Raw genomic sequence first — 23,107 nt, 5'->3', positions numbered from 1 at the left:
GACAACCCCTTTAATTCCAATATAAAGTGCCAATATGTAAAATGCATCATACAATGCACTAAATGATGAAAACAGTTCTTCCTTTGCAATGGATGGGTTTCTGTTGGCTCAGATGATTCAAGCCATCACTATAATCATGGCAGGGCTGAAAAAAAATAAAAAATTGCCACAACATTGATATTCTCTACCGCTTGATCATAAAATTGATGTATCCCCATCTCAGGACTAAGTAAACAGGTGAACGTCTACAAGACTTATGGCTGCACTTGCTGATTGGTTGGCGTCTGACCACAGGGACCCCTTTTGTTAATGAACGAAAAGTTACTATAGGGCCTTATGCACGTCTTTGTCACTCCTATGCAGGAGCTCTGAAGAAACCCCCACTCAGGTGAATAGGTCCGAGTTGGGGTACTGGCACCAGTATTTGGTGCTGTGCAGAGGAAGTGCAGACGTTTCCTCAGGCTCTTCGCTCTCACGATCAGTGAGGATCTCTACAGTTGGTCCCCCATAAATCAGCAAGTGATGGCATATCCTAGTATTACCGGCAATCCGCGGAGGTAATCACAGATGCACGCCAAAGGGACGGATTAGGACCCTTAATCCAAAAAATTGTCAACTCCAAAAAAAAGTCCAAGGCAGCATCACATGGTGCAATTAGAAATCATCCATGCAGGATGAAAACTTTTATTGCACACCACAACCTAGCAGCAACGTTTTGACCCAGGTAGCTTGACGAAGACCCTGCTATTTCTGGGTCCAAACGTTGCTGCTAGGTTGTGGAGTGCAGTAAAAGTTTCCATCCTGCATGGGTGATTTCTAATTGCACCATGTGATGCTGCCTTGATCTTTTTTCTTTTTGGATTGACAGGTCTCTGCCTATTAAGTTAAAAGGAGAGACCTGTCAATCAAGCCAAGCTGGGTAGAGAGCAGCCACCAAAGGGGGGCCATCAAGTGGACACGTTCCAAGAGCCAACCTCTCTAGGGAGTTTCATAGAAAACGCAATATTAAAGTTTCAGGAAAAAGATTACTTAATTGTATTGAGAACCTGCTGATATTTCATGCTGTGCACAGTTAGTGCAGCACGATTCTGTCGACAGGCTCCCTTTAAGGCCATGCATGCTCCTTTGGGTAATATATGCAAATAAGGAAGATGGAACATTAGCTCTGCAGTGCCACCTATTGGATGGCAGCATTCCTGCAAATCAATGTCCGACCCTTTATACAGGTCTGTATAACAATAACTGGTAATTGAAAACAAATGTTAATTCCCAATCATCGTTATAAAGACCTGTATAAAGGGTCGGACATTGATTTGCAGGAATGCTGCCATTCTATTTGTTGCGAAAATGCCGCAGATTTTCACTCTGGAATTCACTCATTGTAACGCTGAGCAAATTCTGCAGTGCAAAATGCACCAAAATCCACGTGAGAATCGTATGTGAATTTTGGTGCAGATTTTCTGTGTGCGAGGTGTAAACTTGCCCCAACTCAAACATTTCCCCAGTGTATTGACGCCCAATACCCCTCCTCACCTGAGCTTGCTGGAAGAGATGGTGACCAAGGTTTACCCTCAAACAGGGAATACAGAGAGGTCTCCTGCTGTCCGATGGGAGCGCACACTTCAGACTTGGTGCTACTGCAGGGCGACTTGCTGTACACATCATTGAAGACGCTGTTACTCGGGAACCTTTCCTGTAACACGAAGAATGCAGCATTAGATCACAGAAAATTAATCACTGCAAAATCACAAGTCCTGTCTCCGCTAACGAATCCGCTCTCATACCCTCCCTTACCTGGCTCAGTGAAAATCCAGTGAGTGAGAGGAAAGAGGGGGGCTGGGAGATCAGCTCAGATGGCTTTTCCAGAAGAGACTTCTCCAAAAGAAAGAGAGACAATTTACTGCCAGACCAATTTACTACCAACATGTGACTGTGGCGGCAGGGTACGGGCACTTTTTTTTTTGTCAAAGACTGGTTTGTTCACTTTTGCACACACCTAACTATAAGGGTATTAAATACTTTAAAAAGTGGTTGTTTGGCTTCCAAGAACCTCTCTCTGGAGGACCTGGCTTTTCCATGCATTAAATTGGCAGTGCACAGATTTCAATGGGTGTGATGTAATGCCTTGGCATCCCTGTGGAGGTGCTATAGGAAAACGGAGCACTTTTTAAACAAGGCTCCTTTGCAGACGATTGATAGGGTTTGCAACAGAGGGACTCTCTCTGCTCAGCCTATTTTGGGAGACCTTTTCCAATAAATAGGTGCTGCCTAAAGACGACAACCCCTTTTGCATTACCATATTCATGCAGAGCTCTAGAAATCCCTTGAGTGTGTGTTCTAGTAACCCATCTCCGTTTAGCTTGCCCTTTTAGTTTACTTAATTGGAGTGACAAGTGTCCCAAAAAACCACCCTGAAGCTGCACGCTGGACAGATACGAGAGTGCAGCAAGGTCCCACCATGTTCTACACTTCACTGGATTTACAGAATCAACACTGCAAACTGTTACCTTGGCTAGTGGAAGAGACGGAAAACCCATTTAACTCCACAAAGACATACATATCAGTACACAGGAGTATTAGTATTGCACTGAGAGAAGCAAGAACAAGGTCTAAAATGTAGCATTAAGATATCAAAGTCCTTAAAAGGTGACATTAATGAGAAGCAGGGAGAAGCGCACCACACAGAATACATACAAAGAGGCTTCGTCCGGGGAGTGTGGCCAGAGGGCCGAGCAGAGCTGGGTAAAGGTCAGGAGGAGGGGAGAAAGCCAGCTCTTCCTCCTCCTCTAGAGCAGCCAGACTCTTTAACAGGTCCGGGGGAAGGAGAGGGGAACGCTTGGGTTCCTAGTAAGAGACAGGCAGAAACAAACAAGGGAGAAAAGAAAAAAAAGGAGGAAAAGAGCAGAAAAATAAAAAGGAGATCGTACAAGAGAAGAGGTTATACAAAATATATAGAGTAGAATACAAGAAGTATAATACAAAGTTCATCATGCAAAGGGGAAGTTGCACGAAAATTGCAGCACAGTAAATTCGGTCTATAAGTCAGAGGCTTAATGTCCGTCGGCGAAATTACAATTTTTTTTAAATGACCACACAATTGTATGCAAGTTAAGCAAGAAGTAGGAGATAGACGAATGAAAAGGACCACAGGATCCCACCACACAGGGTTGTTTGTAGTCTGTTACTACGGAGACGTATAGGACTACATAGCAACTGTAGATTGGAGGGGGGGGGGGGGGGGGAAACCTGTATAAAAGTTTTTCAGTAGGACCGACGGCAAAGTTGCAAAAATTAATCCATCTTGTTTCTCTCATTTGAAAAGATGGCTTAAACATTGTTTGAAGTGAATCGGTCACCGGGTTCATGCTGTCTGAACTAGGGGCAGTATGAGGCCAGGACAGATATGCCCGTTTGGTTTATGTATATTTTACGCGGTTGTGTTTCAGAAAAAACAAAAACTTAGAAGCTTGGCTCTGCGCTGAGCTCTCCAGTCGAAGGAATGATCGGGGAGAGCCCAGCGCCGTCCACCTCTGACTCGGAGCTCCATTCTAACGGAGCACAGAGTCAAACTTCTAAGAATGTTTTTTTTTTTCCCTTGCAGCAGACGCTACAGAATAAAAAATACATACATGAGCAGAACGGGCATCTATGTCATGTTCATGCTGCCCATGGTTCAGGTAGCATGAAGCTGGCGATGGGTTCAGCTTTAGCTTACAAAGAGCAATCACCGTGTGAAGAAGTGCATCTTAGTGCAGATTATAGTGCTGTATTTTTTTCTGCAATCTCCATCAAATGTGCCAAAGAATGAAAAACAAACAAACAAAAAAAAAACACAACACAAAAAAAATTCAAGAACCAGAAATCCACAAAGCCGGAAAGCCACTCACACACTTGATAACAGCGCAAAAGTTAAGAAGGCGAATAGCAGGGAAGAGATTAATAAGCCGTCGGCAACTAAACGGTTTTCACCCAATAAAATCCTACCTCAAACGGCAATCTTGTCATTGAATCCTGCCCTGAACGATAGCCAGACGGTTGGCGCTTGCCCCTTTGGTTATTGATAGACTGCTGTGCCAGCAGAGCGCGGTTATCATTGAGGTTGTAGGAGGTTTGGTCTCCCCAGTAGAAGTCTGACATCTTCATCTCAGAAGTGTTCTGGTTGTAGGCATCCATTGGGAAAGACTTCATCTTCTTCTCCAAGGGCTGCTGCTGCTGTTGCATGACCGGATGCTGCAGGCACTGCTCCAACATGCTCAGGGACTCCGTGGGTAGACGACCATCCATGAAGTAGTTTTGCTTCATGGGTGGCAGCAACTTTCCAAGTGAGTTTGGGACTTGAGAGTTCCATAGCTGCTTAGATGCGTCTGCTGCCTGCTGGTACTAGAAAAACACAAAAAGTAAAGAATTACAAAAGACAGAATCCAAATACGGTTCCTAGCCCCCCCCCCCTTCCCCCTCGATGAGAGGGGTAATGTCTCATCTGAGATATTTATGGTACATTTACGGGATATGCCATCAACAGCAGAAATGGAACCGGCATCTACCAGTCTCCAGAACCGGGGTTTCCCAACTTCGTTGTGCCTGTTGTGGCGGCTAATGACTACTGCATCTAGGTAGCAACTGAATGGAATACCAGCTACTACCCCGTTTAACCCTTTCAAATCCACTGTCTGACGACCGAAGACATTCTGATTGAAGGCTGTACAGCTCCAATGTCGGAAGACATCCGGCAGGGTATTCTTACTATATATTACTGGCTACTCTGTTATCAGGGGGCCTCTCCAGCATGTTCCATACCGCAGTACTGGTTCTAGCCAGCAGATGGCGCCATTGTATAATGGCAGAAAGAGAAAAACCCCTAGGAAACCCTGAATCCAAAATTGGATTGCAAAGGGTTAAAAGCTGGAGACCTCATTATTGCAAAATTATTGCTAGTCCCAGATTTCGGACACATATTTATCACACATTTATAGCATATACAGTCGATACGCCATAAAGGTCTTAGATGGAAATAACTACGCATTATGTTTTTTGCCTCACGGTAGTATCTTAGGAGATTTGAGCATCATTATAATATACCTAAAGACATAATTTGACTATTTTGCATTTAATATGCGATGCTGCGTAGCAAATACTAGAACAAATGCGAATACACAGCGAAATTGTGGCTAAAAGGTTAACAACTGCAAAAAACTAAATTTGGGTAACTGAAAGTAGGGGTGGGTTTCAATAAGTCTAAATTAGTGAACAATAAGAATGCTACCTGCTGGAGAGAGGGGTGGTGTTGGGGGTTCTTTCCAAGTGGCTGTATAGGTTTAGTGGGCGACTGCTGCTGCGCCATTACTTGAATCTGCAGCTGTGCTGAGGTTGGTGTGCTTGCCTGCGTTGGAGAGCTGGACGGAGCTTGTGGCTGCGACTGGCCGGGCAGCTGGTTACCAAGAGCTCCTTGGTTAGGTGTCCCTGGGCCAGAAGGCCGCTGCTGACTGTAGGGAATGTGGGACTGTTTTCCTGGAGGTCCCTGATTCCCAGCAGCAGAATGAGATGAAGGCTGCAGAAAAGATCCAGGAACACCGACTCCAGGAGGAAAGGTGTACGCAGAGCTCATGGAGAATGCCACAGGTGGGATGACGTAGGTAGGAGGGGGAAATCCTGCGGAGAAGTAGTTAGTCAGACTTGCCATGTTGAGTCGCTACAGAAGTTTAAAAATCCACCACTCAGAAAAGAGGTAAAATTATAGAGGACTTCACAATAATTGTTTATTTCAGTGTCCAATCTTGGTTTACGATAAAACAGACAGATTTCAAATCTGTGTGTATGTCTGTGTTGAATCCGTATGCATCACTGGTGTGCCTCCCCTCTCCCCCCAGTGTCTCGGCTGTCTTTCCCAGCAAAAAAAAAAGAGCAAGACCCAATTTTTTGGGTGAGCCATGGAACACATGGATGCTATGCCAGATGACACTGAGTTACCGTTTTGGAGCTGTGATTTGGCCTATACAATTAATCCAGTTGGCTCACCATTAACATAGCTCAAAAAAAGGAACAAAAGTGATTATGCAACTATTTTGCAATCACGGTTACACACCATGCGCTGACTGAACACTATAAGGGTAGGTTTATGTAACATATAGGGTATTTGTCCACGTGGTGTAAACACTGTGAATCATCCACCAGTAAAGGTCAATTTAGACAACGATTATCGCTGAAAAGATGTCTTTTGAGCGATAATTGTTTTGTCATTTACAGCACAAGATGATCGCTCAAACGTTGAGCGATCACCTTGCAGTTCGAGCAGAGGATGCAGAAGACAAAACGGAGCTGAGCACTCCGAGCAGGGTATGGAGAACACAGCTGGACCGTTCTGTTCTTCATACCCAATCTGTCATCACGGAGCGGGATACAGCTGAAACAATAGTATCAGCTGTATCCCGCTGTGAATTTCTGATAAGGCTCATCGTTGTCTTTCAGCATGCTGAAAGATCTGAGACGGCTTAACGAAAACTGCACAATGTCAGTGCAGTTAGACACAACGATTATCACTCAAAAGACAGCTTTTGAGCAATAATTGTTGCGTGTAAATGGGCTTTAAGTTGTAATTAATGAACTGTGTTTTTACAGGTCATTCGTTAGACTAAATAAAAGAAACAAAAAAAATCATTGCTGCGTTCATAAAAGTCCAATCTATCAAAGTAATGCATTATTTACCCCGCACGGTGAATGTCGTAAAAAAAAAAAAAAAAAAAAAAAAAAAAAAAGAACGCCAGAAATGTTTTTTTGTCATTCTGTCTCCAAGAAAAAAAACGCAATAAAAAAAAGGGATCAAAAAGTCGTTTATATTCCAAAATGGAACTAACGCAACCTACAGGATGTCCCGCAGGAAATGAGCCCTTGCACAACTATGTGGACGAAGAAATAAAAAAGTTATTGCACGCAGAAGATGGCGGCAGAAAATAGTTTTAAAAAAAATTAAAAGGTCTCTGGAAAAATAAAAATAAAAAAAAAAATAGTACAGCAAAAAAAATAGTACAGCAAAAAACAAAACAAAAAACCACATAAGTTTGGTATTATAGTAATCGTACTGACCCATAGAATAAAGTTATGTCGTGTCATTTTTGTTGCAGTTTGTGCGCCGTAGAAACAAGACGCAGCAAAAGATGGCAGAATTCAGTTGGTTTTTTTTCATTTTACCCCACTTAGAACGTTTTAAAAGTTTTTCAGTACATTATACGGAACATTAAATAGCTCCATTGAAAAATACAACTCGTCCCGCAAAAAACAAGCCCTCAGACTGCGACGTCGATGGATAAATAAAAAGGGGTTATGATTTTTTAAAACGAAAAAATATGCTTGGTCACGAAGGGGTTAAATAAGTTCAAAACAAGACGTGCCGCTATTATTCAGTTTAACCGGTGGAATCAGCAGGTTTTAATTTTACAGAAACAGATCAATTACTTTTTGATACGAACTTTTTAAAAAACATTTGTTGCCCAGTGTGATGATTAAACGTGATTTTGCAGTGCAACGCTGCGAACTTCATTTTGCCGCATAGCCCTAGCGCAATTCTAACAAATACCTGGTCGACTAGGCAGAGGTGGGAAGGCTCCAGGGTGGTGGATAGGTATGAACTGTGTGTTGGTGCTTGGACTGGAAGTTGGCGTCACTGGCGTTTTCCTGGCCTCAGAGACTGGCGTTTTTACCTGCAAATAGGGCAGGAAGGTGATAAAAGTCTCCCACATGACACATTGTGTACTTCTACCAATCAGTGACTGCTCCCAGTATATGGCACATACCTGCACAGCAATGCTCTGTTTTGTAGGTTCTTGCACCTTGTCCGTACCGGGCTTCTTGAGGTCATTCTTGCGTTTACTGTTATTATCCTTCTTGTTAACAGTAGCATTAATCCCCTTAATAAAGTCTCTCTGTTCTTTCCCAGCATTGGCCGTTCTCGTATAACTCCGAGCCGGCACCTCACGGTTTATTTCCTGGGGCTTTATGTTCTCTTTAAAAGTAACCACAGGCTTTTCAGAAGATTCACCGTTGGGACTGCGCCCGGTGGAAAGGACAGATTTCAGACCGGGACTCCCTTCTGTTCTCTGAGTGTCCAATTGTCTAGCCTCCAGCGGTGAGAAGTCTTCTGTATCATCTGCATCTTCCATCATGACTTCTGGAATATCCGTGGAGAAGGAAACTTCCCCTTGCACAGTGCGGTACTGCAGCAGCCTGGCAACAGAAATGGAAGAGAACAGGATAGAAATGATCATAAAATTGCAGCCCCTCTCTATGCATATAGGTAGAGAGGGAGCACAGCCGGCTCGCTGGGACCTCTCTGGTGCCATCAGTGGGGTACAGGCTGGAGTTTTATAGCTTATCTTTTTTTTTTTCTTAAGTCACAAGAAATCTTTAACTTGAAGGCAAAAGAGGATTGCTCCATCGCTTTAATTTCCTCTGAAGATTTCTTAATACTAGCCTTCTGGCTATATACTAATAGCTAGCATTGATTTAGAATACACACCTTGGTTGGTTTTCAGATATCCACTTTCCTAACAAGACGAGGCGAATGGGTCGCAGCCTGCGGTGCTGCGTCTCTCGATCTCCAATAATGGCTTGGTGGCCTCTAGAGAAGTCAAGGTTTCTAAAATAGAAATAGAATATTGTTTAGAATGTACCGATACTCCCCGTTGCTTACCGCTCGTCGGAACTGTTAACACTTTGAACAGCGCTGTCAGAATTGAGCGGCGGGGTTTGTCGGAACTGCTGTTGCCGAGCGTTGGGTGTAAGACATAGCCTGCACCCGACGTTCGGGGGTCCCGTACAGCCTCCTGCGGTAAGATTGCGGGTTGCCGTGCGGTTGCCACAGCAGCCAGGGGCCTTCTGAAAAGCTATCAAGCCGTGTGTATGGCACGGCTTGATAGTCTGCCTGCCCGATCGCTGCACAGTATGATGTAATGCCAAAAGCATTACATCATACTGCAGGACAGGTTGCTCATATCTTGCGACGTTCGTAACGTGAATGTTCGCAAGTAGGGGGACTATCTGTACATCCAAAAAGCAACATACAGAAACTAGAAATTAGATACAATTACAGAAATGTGTCAGTACCAGCATTCTAAAAAGTCTACAAGACCCTGAGAGGCGTTTCACACACATCCTGGTGACGTTCACTTCTTCACTATACTCTGTATGTTCATTTACACTACATAACTTGGACAAGGATCACCAGAGTCCATAAAATCTATTCTGACCCCTTAAGGACAAAACTCTCCGCTCCCATTTTTGATTCAACACTGTTCTGGACCTCCTAACGCCGATCAGGACCTCACACCGAGGACTAAGGAATAACGACTTTCTTTACTTCTATATTCTTTTGTGCTGCACATCTGTTGTGCGGGAGAACGGCTACTAAAAAAAGAGAGTTAAATTAAAAAAATCTGATTGTCAGCAGTGAGACGGCACATAAGCAGATGGTCACTCGCTCCGGGTCCTCCCAGTGACGTTTGCCGGCTGCCACATCCTACATACAGGACATCAAAGGCTGCTGCAGCAAATGACAGAGCTCAGCGGTAAAGTACAGGGCTCTGTCTTTGGGTGGCTGCACACAGGCACATCTGCATTGCAGAGAACGAAGTGGGCGTCCACCTCCGGATTCCGCAGCAAATACCGCCCATGAAATGCTATTGAAAAATGCTTTTTCCTGCACACAAGCGGAAACCATTGCGATTTTTCCGCTCACGGAGGAAACATAGCAGCAGGTTCTATTTTTAAGTGGATTCCGCGCGGATGGGTAGCCTTGAACTCAAAGGCCGCGGATTCTGTGTTATTACTAGGTGATGATGCGGGAAAAGCAGGGATTTTAAAAAAATATATATCTGTACTGCGCATGTCAGACAGCTCACCGTAGTACAGAAAAGCAGGTACATGCAAATACCAGCCGGGCACAGGGTCAGATTTCGCTGAGGGCTTCCACATACGGAATCCGACCCGGTCGTGTGCAGTCGGCCTTTGGCTGCAGCAGCCTGTGACATCCCATACAAAACAATACATCTCGGGAAAGACCAGGAGCTGCAGCTCCGGACATAGCAAGGACTTGGAAAAGGCTGGTATCAGCTTGTTTGCGATTTTTACACACGTGGGACGCTCTTTAGATAAAAAAAAGAGAAAACCTTTAGTCTGTACTAATCTAATGGCATTAAAATTCTCCCATTAAGGCCCCGTTCCAATTCTGCGCTGGAACCTCCGGTCAGAGGTTCCGTTGTAGATCTGGCACAATATACCACAAGAAATAGCGCTGCATGCTGTGCTTTTTCTTACAGTAAAATGCTGGGCAGATCAGCAGAAACCGAACATTATAGATTGTCCGTTTGACACTGTTCGGTTCCATCATAAGACCGTCGGACCCATTCCTGTTCCCATAACAGAGCAAGAACCCCCGGAGCAGATTTGATAGCAGCCTAGGACAGACTACAAGATATGGAGAGCAGGCAGACACCTGCAGGTTTGTTCTGGTAAGCCACTGCACAAAAGAGCAAGCTCTATAGAAATCAATGGCCGCCGGCTCAGACCTGCAGCTGCTCCCCTGTACATTTAGTTACTGGAGGGAGAAAGAGTAAAAGTATCAAGAAACAAGCCCAGCAGAAGGTTACTGAGTCGTCATCCCAGGAGGAGCACACTTGCCTGAATGCTGGTCGAAGAGCCAGAAACCCTTGGAGCTCAAACTCCTCTGGAAGCGGCAACACTAGGGAAGAAGAAAAAAAATGTTAAAAAGTGTGACTTTGGATAAATATCGAGGCAGATTTACAGATACTGTCTAATTAGACATGCAAAATTAAAATGCTCTAGATTCATCATACTGGCTCATGCTGAATAATACATTTGTGTCAAAGTCGATTAAACATAACTTATCTGAAATGTAAAAAATAAATCCTATTACACCGTTTTATGTCCCGACAGCTAGCTTGTGGTTGATAAGTAGGGTACCCTTAATCAGGGTTCAATAGGGCAATCTAAGGATTAGATTCTGGGGCAGGGTCGTCCTTTTCAGGACGACTATCCTGCTCACCAACCACAGGTTAGCTGTCAGGTGTACTGAGATTTTGAAAATTTGTCAAGAAAAGTTATGTTTTGATCGACTTGGACAGAGTTTGCATCTTCCCAAGATTTTTTTTTTCATTGTAGTGACAGCGCAGAACTTACCTAGTCTGATCAGGGGACATCAGTTTCCTGAAATTCTGAGAGTTTGAATAATAAATTTGTCAAATCTTTACGGGGAGGTCTCACAGGATTGGATTTTAATTGTGGAATCCCCGATCGCCGTCTGTGCAGAAGATCTGCGGTAAAACGTGGGCATCGAAAGGCATTTTGATTTTTCATTCACACTCGCGAGTACGAATTGTGTAGTCTGCGAGTGGCAGAAAAATCGCAGTATGCTCCCTTTCAGCATGGATTCCGTGCGGACGGCTCCCATTGAAGTTAATGGACGCAAGTGTTCTGTCGCTCGTACGCAATTAACTTTGCATATGAGAGGTGGAAACGCTTGCAAACGTCAAAAGGAAAATAGAAAAGCCGGAATGCCGGCAGAGATCATTCTTTCTACCCCATGGCCGATACGCTGTGCATAGCGTACAGCCATGTGGAAAACCGCTTGTATCAGCTATCATTCTCAATAACCTTCCGCAAATAAATGCAGGTCTTCTGCTGTGGAAATCCACATGCGGAATCCCACCTGTTCAGGTGAGCCCGGCCTTAGACTGTTGTCTAACTTTATACCATTAATTTGGTTTATGCCAAACGTCGCACCAATTTTTGGTTCATGATACCCTTGGCTCCAAAGCAGCAGTCTTAACATGTTTGAGTTTGGTAAACAATGTAAATGACGATTACATACATGAGTAGAAGATGACATTCTAACAAAGCAAAATTTGGCCTGTAGAAGAATAGATCAAAACTCTCCTCATTGAAAGGTTGTAAGCAAACATGAGGCATTCAGCGTGAACTCCTAGTTACTTACAGTTGGCACTGGTCAGGTCTTCCTCTAGCACATGGAAACTATTTAACAGAGTAATCAGCCATGGCCAAACACTGCAAGCAAAGCAACAAGTATTACACAATATTACAATTAAAAACTGTGCACAAATTATATGTACATCCAATAACAAAGAACAAATAAAGCTTTTTCAAACTTATTCATGGGCATCCAGAGTTTGATCAACATCCCTACTGGTCACCTAATGTCTATATCCTGTAATATTACAGCGCTCTAGAAAGGCATCTAGTCCCTCTTAAACTCCTCTATGGATTGAGGAATAGTTTAGGGTTATTTTTGCTCTCTTTGGCGATCAGTCTTCCTGCCTCCTCCTTGGCAGTTTCGATCTTCTCCTTACATAAATTTGTTTTTTCCCTGTATGATTTTAGCACTTCTTCGCTGCCTTTTTGCTTTAGCAATGTTTTTTTTTTTTTTCGCTTATTGCCCCCTTACTGTCTTGTCGAGCCACATTGCTTTCCTTCTACTTGCAGTTCTCTTATTTTTAAAGGGTATGAACTGCTCACATGACGTTATTAGGATGTTTTTAAACTTCTCCCATTTGCCTTTTGTACTGTTATTTTTGGGGACTCCGTCCCAATTAATGTTCCCAAGAGCAATTCTAAGCTGATCAAATTTTCCTTTACTGAAGTTTAGTTTTTTTTGTCGCTCCGATAGAGCTTCTTATTGAAGAACAGCTGGAATTTAATTATCTTGTGGTCATTATTTCCCAAGTGTCCCTGCACCTGCACCCCCATTATTCAGTCTGGTTTGTTAGTTAATGCCAGGTCCAGAATGGCCCTCCCTCTAGCTGGCTCCCGCACAAGTTGGGATTTTTTATGAGCAGAGAAACAAAACTTCTGCCGTAAGGCTGAATGGAGCACAGATGATGCAGAAAGTTGTGAACAAGCGCAGACAATGGATCAATGGTGTCCCAGTGCTACTTACTACTGTCTTTCCTCCACCGCAGTCTCTTGAAATACAGTGGGATGTAGCTTCATCCAGTCTAGAGACACCTTGATAGCAGGAAGGGGATCAGCACAGGATGTTTCATCACAGTGGCGGGTCTTTGAGGGACTTCTGCAAAGTGTGCCAAGGAACGACACTGTGCAAGGAAAAGTGGCAACATAGACTGTCAGCATAGACAAGGCAGCAGTACATTTCCTCATACAATATTGGACAGAGTGTAGAAAAGAAAAAAAAAATCAAGTGCTATGGTACAAGTGGTTACAGTGACAAATGCTAAACTATCAGGGGGGGGCTGCTGGAAGAGCCAGGAGCAGGAACTGAGCTCCCGCCCCCTCTCCGCCCCTCTGCACTATTTGCAATGAAAGGAGGCGGGACGGGGCTAAGTGACAAGAATTAGCCCTGCCCTCGACCGCGTGTCCTCATTGCAAATACTGCAGACGGCCGTAGAGGAGGCAGAGAGGGGGCGGGAGCTCAGTTCCTGCTCCTGGCTCTTCCAGCAGTCCCCCCTGCAGAGAGAGACGACGTATATCAGCTGGGCATGAAAACCCAGCCGATATACGTTCGTCTGAATCCAGCCTAAAATTGTCTTTTCTTACTGAACTCACTAGAGAAAAAGAAAAGAAGAATAAAATGAGATAGGGCATGCTACAATAGCAAATAAAAGCAGTTAGGCTGCGTACACATAGCGTTCCAGGTTTTAATGTGAGTTATATGATGGGAGATTTCCCAAAGTACACCGCTGTATAGCCATACAATGCCATATATGTTGGCCAATGAACCCCCCACAACTTAAGCCACACAGTATGTTATTTTGTGATGACCCACTGTATAGGCGAAGCACACTGTTGTACTTATATACACATTAAAAAAAGTATGCCAATGTATACAAATGCGATGGAGGACAAAACAACACTCCAGTTAGATCTGTCAGGCGAATGGAGCCCTACGAATTTGTGCGACATAAGCCAGGAGCATTTCATGGTGTACACACTAACCGTAGAGCTCAGACACAGTGTGAAGACCCCAAACCATTAAACAGTGTGTGAATGGGAGTTTTAAATGATCCCATTCACCTACATGCACCAGGATGTTGCAGCTTTTTCCCCCCAGAGCACCAGAAAAAAAAAACATGGAGCCAAAAAGAACAAATCTGCCACGTGTGAAGGTCTTTGGGACAAGGCTACAGTCCGAATACAATTAATTTGGGGGTGGAGGAGAATGACACTTACTGAAGAGAGCCAGCAGCTGAGACCAGCACAGGTCCTCGTCTTGGCTAAAGCTCTGTTGTTCGGTCTCGGAGCCAAAATTGCGCAGGTGGTGCAGCTGAAACAGGTTGATCACTGTGATGTGAACCAACTGCTGGGAATTGAAGGCTTTTTGAAATATCATACTCTACAAAGGAAGAAAATGGAGAATGTATTAAAAGGCAGTATGATGTATAGTTTAGTGGGAAAAGGTCCAATAGAGGATAATTTGACGATTGGTGGGAGTCCGACTGCTGGGAACCCCACCAATCCAGAGAGATCTGCCCTGACGCATCACTGAATTTTGACAGCTATGTGCCATTCACTTCAATGGGACTGCCGAGCGCTTGCAATGTGCCATTGGCGGCAGTCCCACTGAAGTCAGTAGCTTGACCACGGCTGTCGAAATTTTGGATCAGTGGGGGTCCTTGTAGGCTGATCCCCACCATTCGTAAATGTATTGCCTATCCTGTAGTCGATAAGTTACCGAGATGAGAATACCCCTTTAGATCTCTGCTAATTCTGGACTTAGAGATTCAATCAATGACTGAAAGCCATTTCTGTAAGCACAGAAATACACAGATTGCTGTCAATCACTGGTAGGACATCGAAGGTCAGAATTAGTAGAGAACTTAATGAAAAGAAAATACAATTAATACTAAATCTTTTCCCACTAACCTATATAACATCTGGCAATGCCAGATACATGAACAAGAGCGAGGTTTCTGGACTGGAAAAAAAGCAGACCTGCTGTGAAACGGGCGAAATCCACAAAATGCCTGCTAAATATGAAGGACAGGATCTGCTAAAATCCGTAAAGGCATGGTGTGAACTCTGCAACTTGTCAACCTGGGTCTTATAGTAATTAGCATATATGTACCTCAGAAAATATAGATATTAGTAGAAGGGTTTATTCCCTTATGTATATCTTGTATAACATTCATTTCGTCACATTATCACTAGAGATGAGCGAGCACAATAGTTTAAGGCTGATGCTCAATCGAGCATCGGTCATGTCAAGTAACTGATTACTTGTCCGACCACCATGCGGGGGAAGGGGGGGAGTGAGAGAGATCCCCCCGGATGAGTAGTCAGTCAGTTACTCGACAAGACCGATGGTCGATTGAGCATCAGCCTTAAACTAATGTGCTCGCTCATCTCTAATTATCACTTTATAGAATTTGGGTGAAATGTGCGGTGCGGTTCACAGTGTAAGAACGTGGTAACAGCGTGCATGGCCGATTCCTGCAGTTGTCACAAAGAGAACTTTCTCAGATATATGTTGCCCTGGAAACCTGGCTGCTCGGTTGCTTTCAATGACGGAGCCTTTTAAAATGCGACTCACCTTGAACTGCTCCTCCAGTTGCTCTCGTAAATGGCTCAGCCGCTCCAAATTTTTTGCTAAATAAACGTGTCCATGGAACTTAATGAAGGACTTGATAAAATCGGAGACGCTCCATCGTTTTTTCACCTCCTCGCGACTGAAAAAAAGAAAAAAAGAAAATGAGATGAACACAAAAGGAAAAAAAAGCCATTGAGTTGTCAGCGAGTTAACCCCTACCTTTCCAGTGCTTTGGAAAGAGCCTTCTGCAAGTTTGTGGAGGCTGCTGGGAACGGAAATTTAACAGCGATGCTGCGACAGTAGTAAAAAATAGTGGTCAAATGATCCCCCTTTGAAGAGGCGAGGATAGCCAGCTGATTATATGGCTGACCTAGAAGAGAAAAACATTTCAAGAGACTACATTTAAATGTGTGTAGATTCGGCTAGGAAATACTTTTCAAAGAGACAGTAAGCTTACAGACACTAAGTTCATATAATAGTCCGTGAGTCTCATTAATCTTGCAGTATACTTTCATTAATGTTTTTGGTTTTACCACTTGTAAATCAAGACTGAAGTGCGGCGTCTCTGCAATCCACCGCTTGTCATTAGGCACTCAGCTTCTGTAGTAACTGGGACGTTTGGACATCTTAATAGTTGAGCGGGAGAGGCCATTTTCACAGGCTCAGCTCCCCGACACACAGCTCTCAGATCTGCAGTCAGTGTGCACAAAATCTCTGCATCTCCTGATCTTCTATTTACCTAACCCGCTAGGAGCACTTATTTTTATGTTGTAGGGTTTTCAGGGGTCTTCAGTTTGCTGTGGGCAAAGCGGCATAATTCTTGTTGGATTGATCTTTATTAGCTGCTTTACCTGGCCTCATGTGTTCGCATGATTACAGCTTGTATAGAGCTCTCTATATATGTTGTAATCATGCAAACACACAAAAGTCCTAGTAAAGCAGCTAATAAAGATCAATCCAATAAGAATTATGCCACTTTGCCCACAGCAGACTGGAGACACCTACAATGCCTACAACATAAAGATAAGTGCGCCTAGCGGGTTGGGTAAATATAAGATCAGGAGATGCAGATTGTGGCCAGATTGAAGGAGTGTGGAAAATGCAATGCTGGGAATTGGTGGACACCGCTGCCTTAGGGTTTTTTCTTTATGGCTGGCTAAAAGTAGCTAATAAACATTTAAATACTGCCTTATCTACATTTTGATACAATGCATCTGATATTCTGATACAATGCACCTCTGTGTGATCTTCTCTCTACAGACTTGCATGGTTGCTTTCAGTTCCACAATCTGTGTAAAAGCTCCCCCACCTACCTTTGGGTATCAAACACAAAGCTACTGTGAGAGGAGGATTTTCCAGTTTTTTGATTGGCGCTGCAGGATAGGTCATCAATCATTTGTTTTCCGAAGCTGCTGCACGCTAACTAGCAGGGTCCCAGAATGGTCTTGCATGTTGAGTCCAATTTACTTTAATGGGAGCGAGCGTGTTCAATACCATGCCAGGCCACTGCACAATGTACGGAGCTGTGCAGTAGCTCCAAGAAACAGCTGATTGGCAGAGATGCCAGTTGTCGGACCCCCACAGATCTTTTAATGATGATGTCCTATCCTGAGGATAAGTCATCAAATTAAAATAAAAGCAAGGAAAACCCCTTTCATTTAGGAAGCAAATAAACAAGGAAAAAAAAATTCAGTGCAAAGGCATCTATTGCCCTGAACCACAGGAACATCAGCGCTATATGAAACAATGGCGTATTATTGAACTGGCAACTTGACAGGAAGTGGGAGATTACTGGATCTGGGCGAGGTTTATGGCATCATTGTGTGACTGGATTAATTGTAGATGATATTGTGGGGATGGAGAAGACTGTGACAACCATTGTGAGAGCTAGAGTCACCACTCCGGGTTTTGGCTTACAAAATACTGACGTTTGAATAAGCCCATAAGCGTGTAAAAGTAAAGGTTAGAATTATAGAGAGACCTAAAGGGGTTGTCAAATTGTAAACTACTGGTGACCTATCCCTTAGGACAGGTCACCAGTAATAGAGCAGCGAGGGTTCATCAATTGGGACCCACACCAACCAGCTGTTCTCTAGGTCGGTACCCACGTGCACTGAGACTATTTCTGCAGAAGGTAGACAGCTCTATTCCCACTGCAGTGGCCAGTCTTGGTATTGCAGGCCAAGCTCACATTTGCTTTAAGGGGAATTTGTCTTGCAATACCAAAATACCATGGAAACTAGGCTGTCTGCAGAAATGTGCGCGCACGGGTCAGAAAACAGCACACACTGCTGTTTTACTATTGATGACCTATCCTGAGGATAACCCATCAATAGTTTACAACTGGACAACCCCTTTAATATCTTAAGATTTCTTTTCAGAGTGGAGAAAAGAACATTTTGAAGTTTTCCTGAAGTTTCAAGGCTAGGGATTAAAAATAAATAAATAAATAAATAAATAAATATAGAAGTCACTACTCACCATTGGAAGGGACAAGTTGAGCAGCATGTCTGTAATAGGATTCAGCTTGGCTTGTCTGATTTCTATAGCGAGCTGTAAAAAGAGAGATTAAATTATAGATAGATCTTTTAGGCTGGAATCTTAGCGTTCTTGGTTCAGTTTTTTTTTTGTGTCAAAGCCAGAAGTCTATCCCATAAAAAGGAACAGTATAAGGGCTTATTCAGATGACCGTATATCAGCCGTGTATTCACGCTGGCCGATATACGGCGGCTCTCTCTGCAGGGGGAGGAGGCTGAAAGAGCCGGGAGCAGTGCTCTGAGCTCCCGCCCCCTCTCCGCCAACTCTCCACCCCCTCCCCGCCCCTCTACACTATTTACAGTGAGGGGCGGGACAGGGCAGGGCTAAGGTCTGGGGAATTAGCCCTGCCCCCGTCCTGTCTTCGCTCATTGCAAATAGTGCAGAGAGGCGGGGAGGGGGCAGAGAGTTGGCGGGAGCTTAGAGCACTGCTCCCAGCTCTTCCAGCCTCCTCCCCCTGCAGAGAGGGACGCCGTATATCGGCCTGCGTGAATACGTGGCCGATATACGGACGTCTGAATAAGCCCTAAAGTAAAGTCTTTTATATCCACTCCTGCGTTTGGTTCAGAAAACTGCATCAAAAACTGCATGTGCTGACCCCACAAGAACTGCATATGTTAAGCCAAAACACAAGATGGGAAGAAGGGAACCAGTTACAAGCCCTAGTGGAAACATTTATTTACGGTCTTCAGATAGTGGATCTTATTTTCTCATGAGCTGCCATATAATTTACACCACAGTTTAAGAAATAGTCTAAAAGTGATTAAAAAAACAAAACAAGAAAAACCCGCTGCAGCGATTGGTGTAATCATAGGGCATTATGTATAGCGAACGGACAACACACTAGCCTAAAACCAAAAGCATACTGGAAGTCTCACCAATATCTCCAAGATGAACCAAGCAGTGCTGGCAGATATAGGAGCAGGAGCTGGACTGCGGCTTCACCATGGTCCCACAGTGCATCTGCTTATTGCTGATAATCCCCAGCTGCGAGGACTTCACACGGCACGGCAAATCCACATTAAACACAGTGCATAACTCCTGCAAAAGCTTTTGGAAGGAAGGAAAAAAGTCATACACAAATGGAAATATAAGTATATACATCTACATAATCAAGCGAGTCTTCAATCCCGCCGCCTCACCTGTGTGTAGAATCCACTAGCTGCCTCCAGGAATAATGACAAGTTGGCCTGTACCTCACTGCGGTTTGGGTTTGCCCGGTTTTTAGCCTGACCCTGCAGTGTTGTAATCTGGTTCTTGAAGGCATGATTCCAGCTAAATGGACAAAACAGATCAGTTGGGTAACATTTTTGCACATGACTGACACTGATTTTCCAGCGCAATCATGTAACCGTGCATAGAAAAGACTTCCATCTGTCCATTACTTTTCTGCAACCCACCGGATGTACGTTAGCAAGAGGTGTAAAGCATGCGGGTCGGACTATAGCAGGTTGGTTTGTGGTCTGTAACTGATGAGATGGCCAGGAATACCTGAAGTATACACCTATGACCTACCTCTGCTTTTACGCTTAGGTTCTCACCATAAAGTCTGAGCAGAAGGAGGTCTCAGGGATAGAGGGAGGCATTCAGGTTTAAGATATGTAACTTGAGCATTCGTTATTTTGACAATTACAAAAAAAAGTTTTCGATGATATGTATTACTATACTTTTGCTTTCTGATTAATTAAAACCAGATGGAGAAAACCGTTTTATTTTTCCAATCTGTTTTTATTTCCCAATTGTGCAATTCTTAATTCTGCTCTACATGACTGTGGGGGGGCGGCCATCTATCCTGAGCTACATTTAACAGCATTTACAGCAGCTTCATGGGCCATTGACATAATGGACAGGAGACGATCCATTAACTTGTATGGGAGACTGTTCTAGACATGCTTGGACCTATGCAGGGGTCATTGTGCAGGGAGAGGAGTATATAGTCACAGCTGATCGCCTATTGTGAATGGTGGATCCTGTGTCTTCTACATATAGGTGTTAGCTCCCAGTGTAATCCGGCCTGTGAGGTTAGTGAGATGATGGCTGCAAAATTCTCCCTACAGATCAGGAAGTATCAGCCTAACATTGAGCTCTGTGGTCAGTGTGACAAAGGCAGAATTTTAGGATTTTTTTTTTTAATATAAGATATGGCTGAAATTAAAAAAAAAAAAAAAATTGAAAAAAAAAAGTCAAAGATTACTTAAAAAAACAATGTGTTTAACACAAAAATGTGATTTCTATAATAGGTCATGTTGTGATGACGCATTCCCTTTAATGTATGCTAGGAACCAAAGCAAATGACGGTCTCTTCCCAGGTGAAAGTGGAGGAGCACAAGCTTGTCTAACCAATCAAGAACTCACAGGTCTTGCTCCACCTTCTTGTCCAGTGCATACTCCAGATCGGTCACAAGCATCTTCTGGTACAAGTCCTGTAGAGCTTGACGTGACGTCCACACCTCCGCTGTGCCAGGCTTGGATTCTGAAATCAAGAAGTCACATATTTACAGCCAAGAGACTTACAGTTCTTCATGTTAGCCCAAGGATGAAGACGCACAGCACTGCATCTGGGCAAACCATGCCCGTCCCTGGCAGCCAATGGTAACACAGAAAATTCCATTAACGCCTTGTATACACAAAGTATAACGCACAGCGGGTGGTGGTGCAATATTATGGCGCAAGATCATCTGTAGAAAAGCCGAATACGTCACTCCACTGGTGGAAAATGTCAGCCAGAACCACAAATCAACAGTGCAAGAACACGAAAATCTAGTTTGAATCTACTTCCATGGTTACACCAGGAAGTTACTGAGCCGACAACTTCCTTGTATATCATTCTTATTAGACTCGCTCTCTTTAACCCCTAGGAGGACAGGGACATTTTTCGTTTCCCCGTCCACCGTCAAAAAAACATAACGCTTATTTTTCTGCCGACTTAGCTGTAGAATAAGAGCTTGTTCCTTTTGGGGACAAGTTGTCTTCTTCAATTTTATCATTTAATATACTAAATAATATACTGCAAAAAAAATTTGTAGGTGGGTGAAAAGGAAAAAAACCGCAATTGCACTTTTTTTTGGGTCGGGTGGGGGAGGGGAGCAAGATTTTATTATGTCCAGATACGTTAAACGGTAGGGTTCACAAAAAGGGTGTACTTACCATGAAGGGTTTGGGTTTTTTTTGCTAATAAGGAAGATGTAAAAATACCTCTACAGCGCCATCTATTGGATGGCAGCATTCCTTCAATTCAAAGTGACCTTATAACAAGTCCTCAATGATTGGGAACAGGAAACAAAGCCAGAAACCATACACAGGCAGACTATTACGGGGTGCTTGTCCCTCATCAGTGTGCAGCAGGCTTCTGGTTTAGTCTGTGTGGGTCAGAAGAGGTGCTGTGTCTTCTTAAGGAGAGCACCCAAGAATGTATGGGAGACACCTAGGGGGTGAGTGGATCAGGGGAAGGTATAGTCTCTCCATATTTATTTGCATAAATGTCCCAGAGGAGCATTGCCTTATAAGTCTCCTCACTCATCTTTTAGGTGTCCCCACAGCGCTTCTGGGTGCTCTCCTTGGGGAGAGATGATGCCATCCCCTGATCCACTCACCCCCTAGGTATCTCCATGCACTTCTTGGGTGCTCTTCTTAAGGAGACGTGACACCGCTTCTGACCCACATCACAGGCCCCTCACAGACTAAGCCAAAGACCTACTGTACACTAATGAGGGGCAAACACCCCGAAACAGCATGGGTTCTGGCTTTGTTTAATATTCCCAATCATTGAGGACTTGTTAGAAGTCCCTTTGATTTTAAGGAATGTTGCCATTCAATAGATGGCGCTGTAGAGGTATTTTTCCATCTTCCTTATTAGCAAGAATTAACAATCTATACGTGGGGCACCCCGAATATACACAGCACCCCCTGTCGTACCCATTCCTTTTTCCCTAAAACTATGTTATTACGATAGCCAATGTGATAACTAGGAAATTGTAATTCTATTTACCAAACCTGAGGTTTTCTGACTAACGGAAAGTGCGAGTACTGGCAGAGCGCTCGGGCGCAGTCACTGCCCACTGAAAGAGAGTGGATGAATGACGAGAGTGCGGCAGCTCCGAGGGACTTTTCTAGAAAACTGTAAAGGTTTGTGCCCCAAATCACATTAGTACACAATCCAAGGCTTAGAAGCTAAAAGCGCGGTGGCTCAGTGGTTAGCACTGTTGCCTTGCAGTGTTGAGGACCAAGTGTCAAATTCACCTTGGGACAACATCTGCATGGAGTTCGTATATTCTTCCTCCCACACTCCAAAAGCTTGCTAATAATGAACTTAAAATGGGGGGGGGGGAGGGCATAGTATTTATACAATAGCCTGTATTCCATTAATGGAGTGCTCCTACAGGCTTCCCTTGGTACTGCAGCTAGGAAACTGACTTGAACCATATAGATCTAGCCAGTATTTTGCATCAATATTTGCAAGGTAAAACATGAATGGGTCCTACAAAGATAAAAAAATAAAAGTATCATGGAAAGATTTGTGCATCTTCTGTGTACTGGATCTTACAAATGCTGATCTAAAAACACAGCTACGTGAAAGGCCTTAGGCCAGGCTCAGACGGCCATAATTTGGTGTACCTGCTGCGTACTGCCCATTGCCACTATCTTAGGGTGTAAATATGTGCCAAGATAGAACATGCTGCAATTTTCCTTGCGTGCACTTTTTGATCAAATGCGTGAGAGTAGCAACATGGCCGCCTACGGGAACTTGGAATATGCTATACCCACATGGTTGTGTGAGCCAGTCTTACTTGCGTTTATCCTCATCCACACAAGTGGTAAGAGACTTAACTGGGCGGTGTACTCCATCAGAGGTACCAGTGATGGGAAGAGTGCCGATAGAACATGCTCACCTGTCATATCTGCTTTCAGGTCTTCTGCCTGCCTGTACGGAGAGAAGAGAAGCGTCAGTAACACAGGACAAATCAGCGCTTCAGCCAACGCGCCGCAGACAATCGCATTCGTACT

General features: G+C 44.0%; 1 protein-coding gene across 6 annotated transcripts in view; it reads right to left on the bottom strand.

Annotated features, from left to right (window-relative positions):
* The window catches only part of SMG7 (SMG7 nonsense mediated mRNA decay factor), a 57,359-nt gene that overhangs the window by 3,861 nt on the left and 30,391 nt on the right, over positions 1-23,107 (bottom strand). The window contains exons 2-20 of one of the 6 annotated variants that reach the window (XM_066597454.1): positions 22,993-23,024; positions 20,459-20,576; positions 19,246-19,378; positions 18,982-19,153; positions 18,050-18,121; positions 15,788-15,938; positions 15,572-15,707; positions 14,212-14,374; positions 12,962-13,118; positions 12,002-12,072; positions 10,669-10,729; positions 8,510-8,629; positions 7,788-8,217; positions 7,571-7,694; positions 5,381-5,649; positions 3,985-4,380; positions 2,695-2,844; positions 1,795-1,875; positions 1,534-1,693 (exon numbers count right to left, since the gene is read on the bottom strand). In XM_066597454.1, coding sequence (XP_066453551.1) covers positions 1,534-1,693; positions 1,795-1,875; positions 2,695-2,844; positions 3,985-4,380; positions 5,381-5,649; positions 7,571-7,694; positions 7,788-8,217; positions 8,510-8,629; positions 10,669-10,729; positions 12,002-12,072; positions 12,962-13,118; positions 14,212-14,374; positions 15,572-15,707; positions 15,788-15,938; positions 18,050-18,121; positions 18,982-19,153; positions 19,246-19,378; positions 20,459-20,576; positions 22,993-23,024 — 2,996 coding nt within the window. Of the gene's footprint in view, positions 1-1,533; positions 1,694-1,794; positions 1,876-2,694; positions 2,845-3,984; positions 4,381-5,263; positions 5,650-7,570; positions 7,695-7,787; positions 8,218-8,509; positions 8,630-10,668; positions 10,730-12,001; positions 12,073-12,961; positions 13,119-14,211; positions 14,375-15,571; positions 15,708-15,787; positions 15,939-18,049; positions 18,122-18,981; positions 19,154-19,245; positions 19,379-20,458; positions 20,577-22,992; positions 23,025-23,107 lie in introns of all 6 variants that reach the window. The other 5 variants (XM_066597451.1, XM_066597452.1, XM_066597453.1 and 2 more) reach the window with 5 other exon arrangements.

This window comes from Eleutherodactylus coqui, chromosome 3 (genome assembly GCF_035609145.1).
Source record: "Eleutherodactylus coqui strain aEleCoq1 chromosome 3, aEleCoq1.hap1, whole genome shotgun sequence".
Taxonomy (NCBI): domain Eukaryota; kingdom Metazoa; phylum Chordata; class Amphibia; order Anura; family Eleutherodactylidae; genus Eleutherodactylus; species Eleutherodactylus coqui.
The sequence above is the reverse complement of the archived record's forward strand: the minus strand, read 5'-3'. Positions and strand labels throughout refer to the sequence as shown.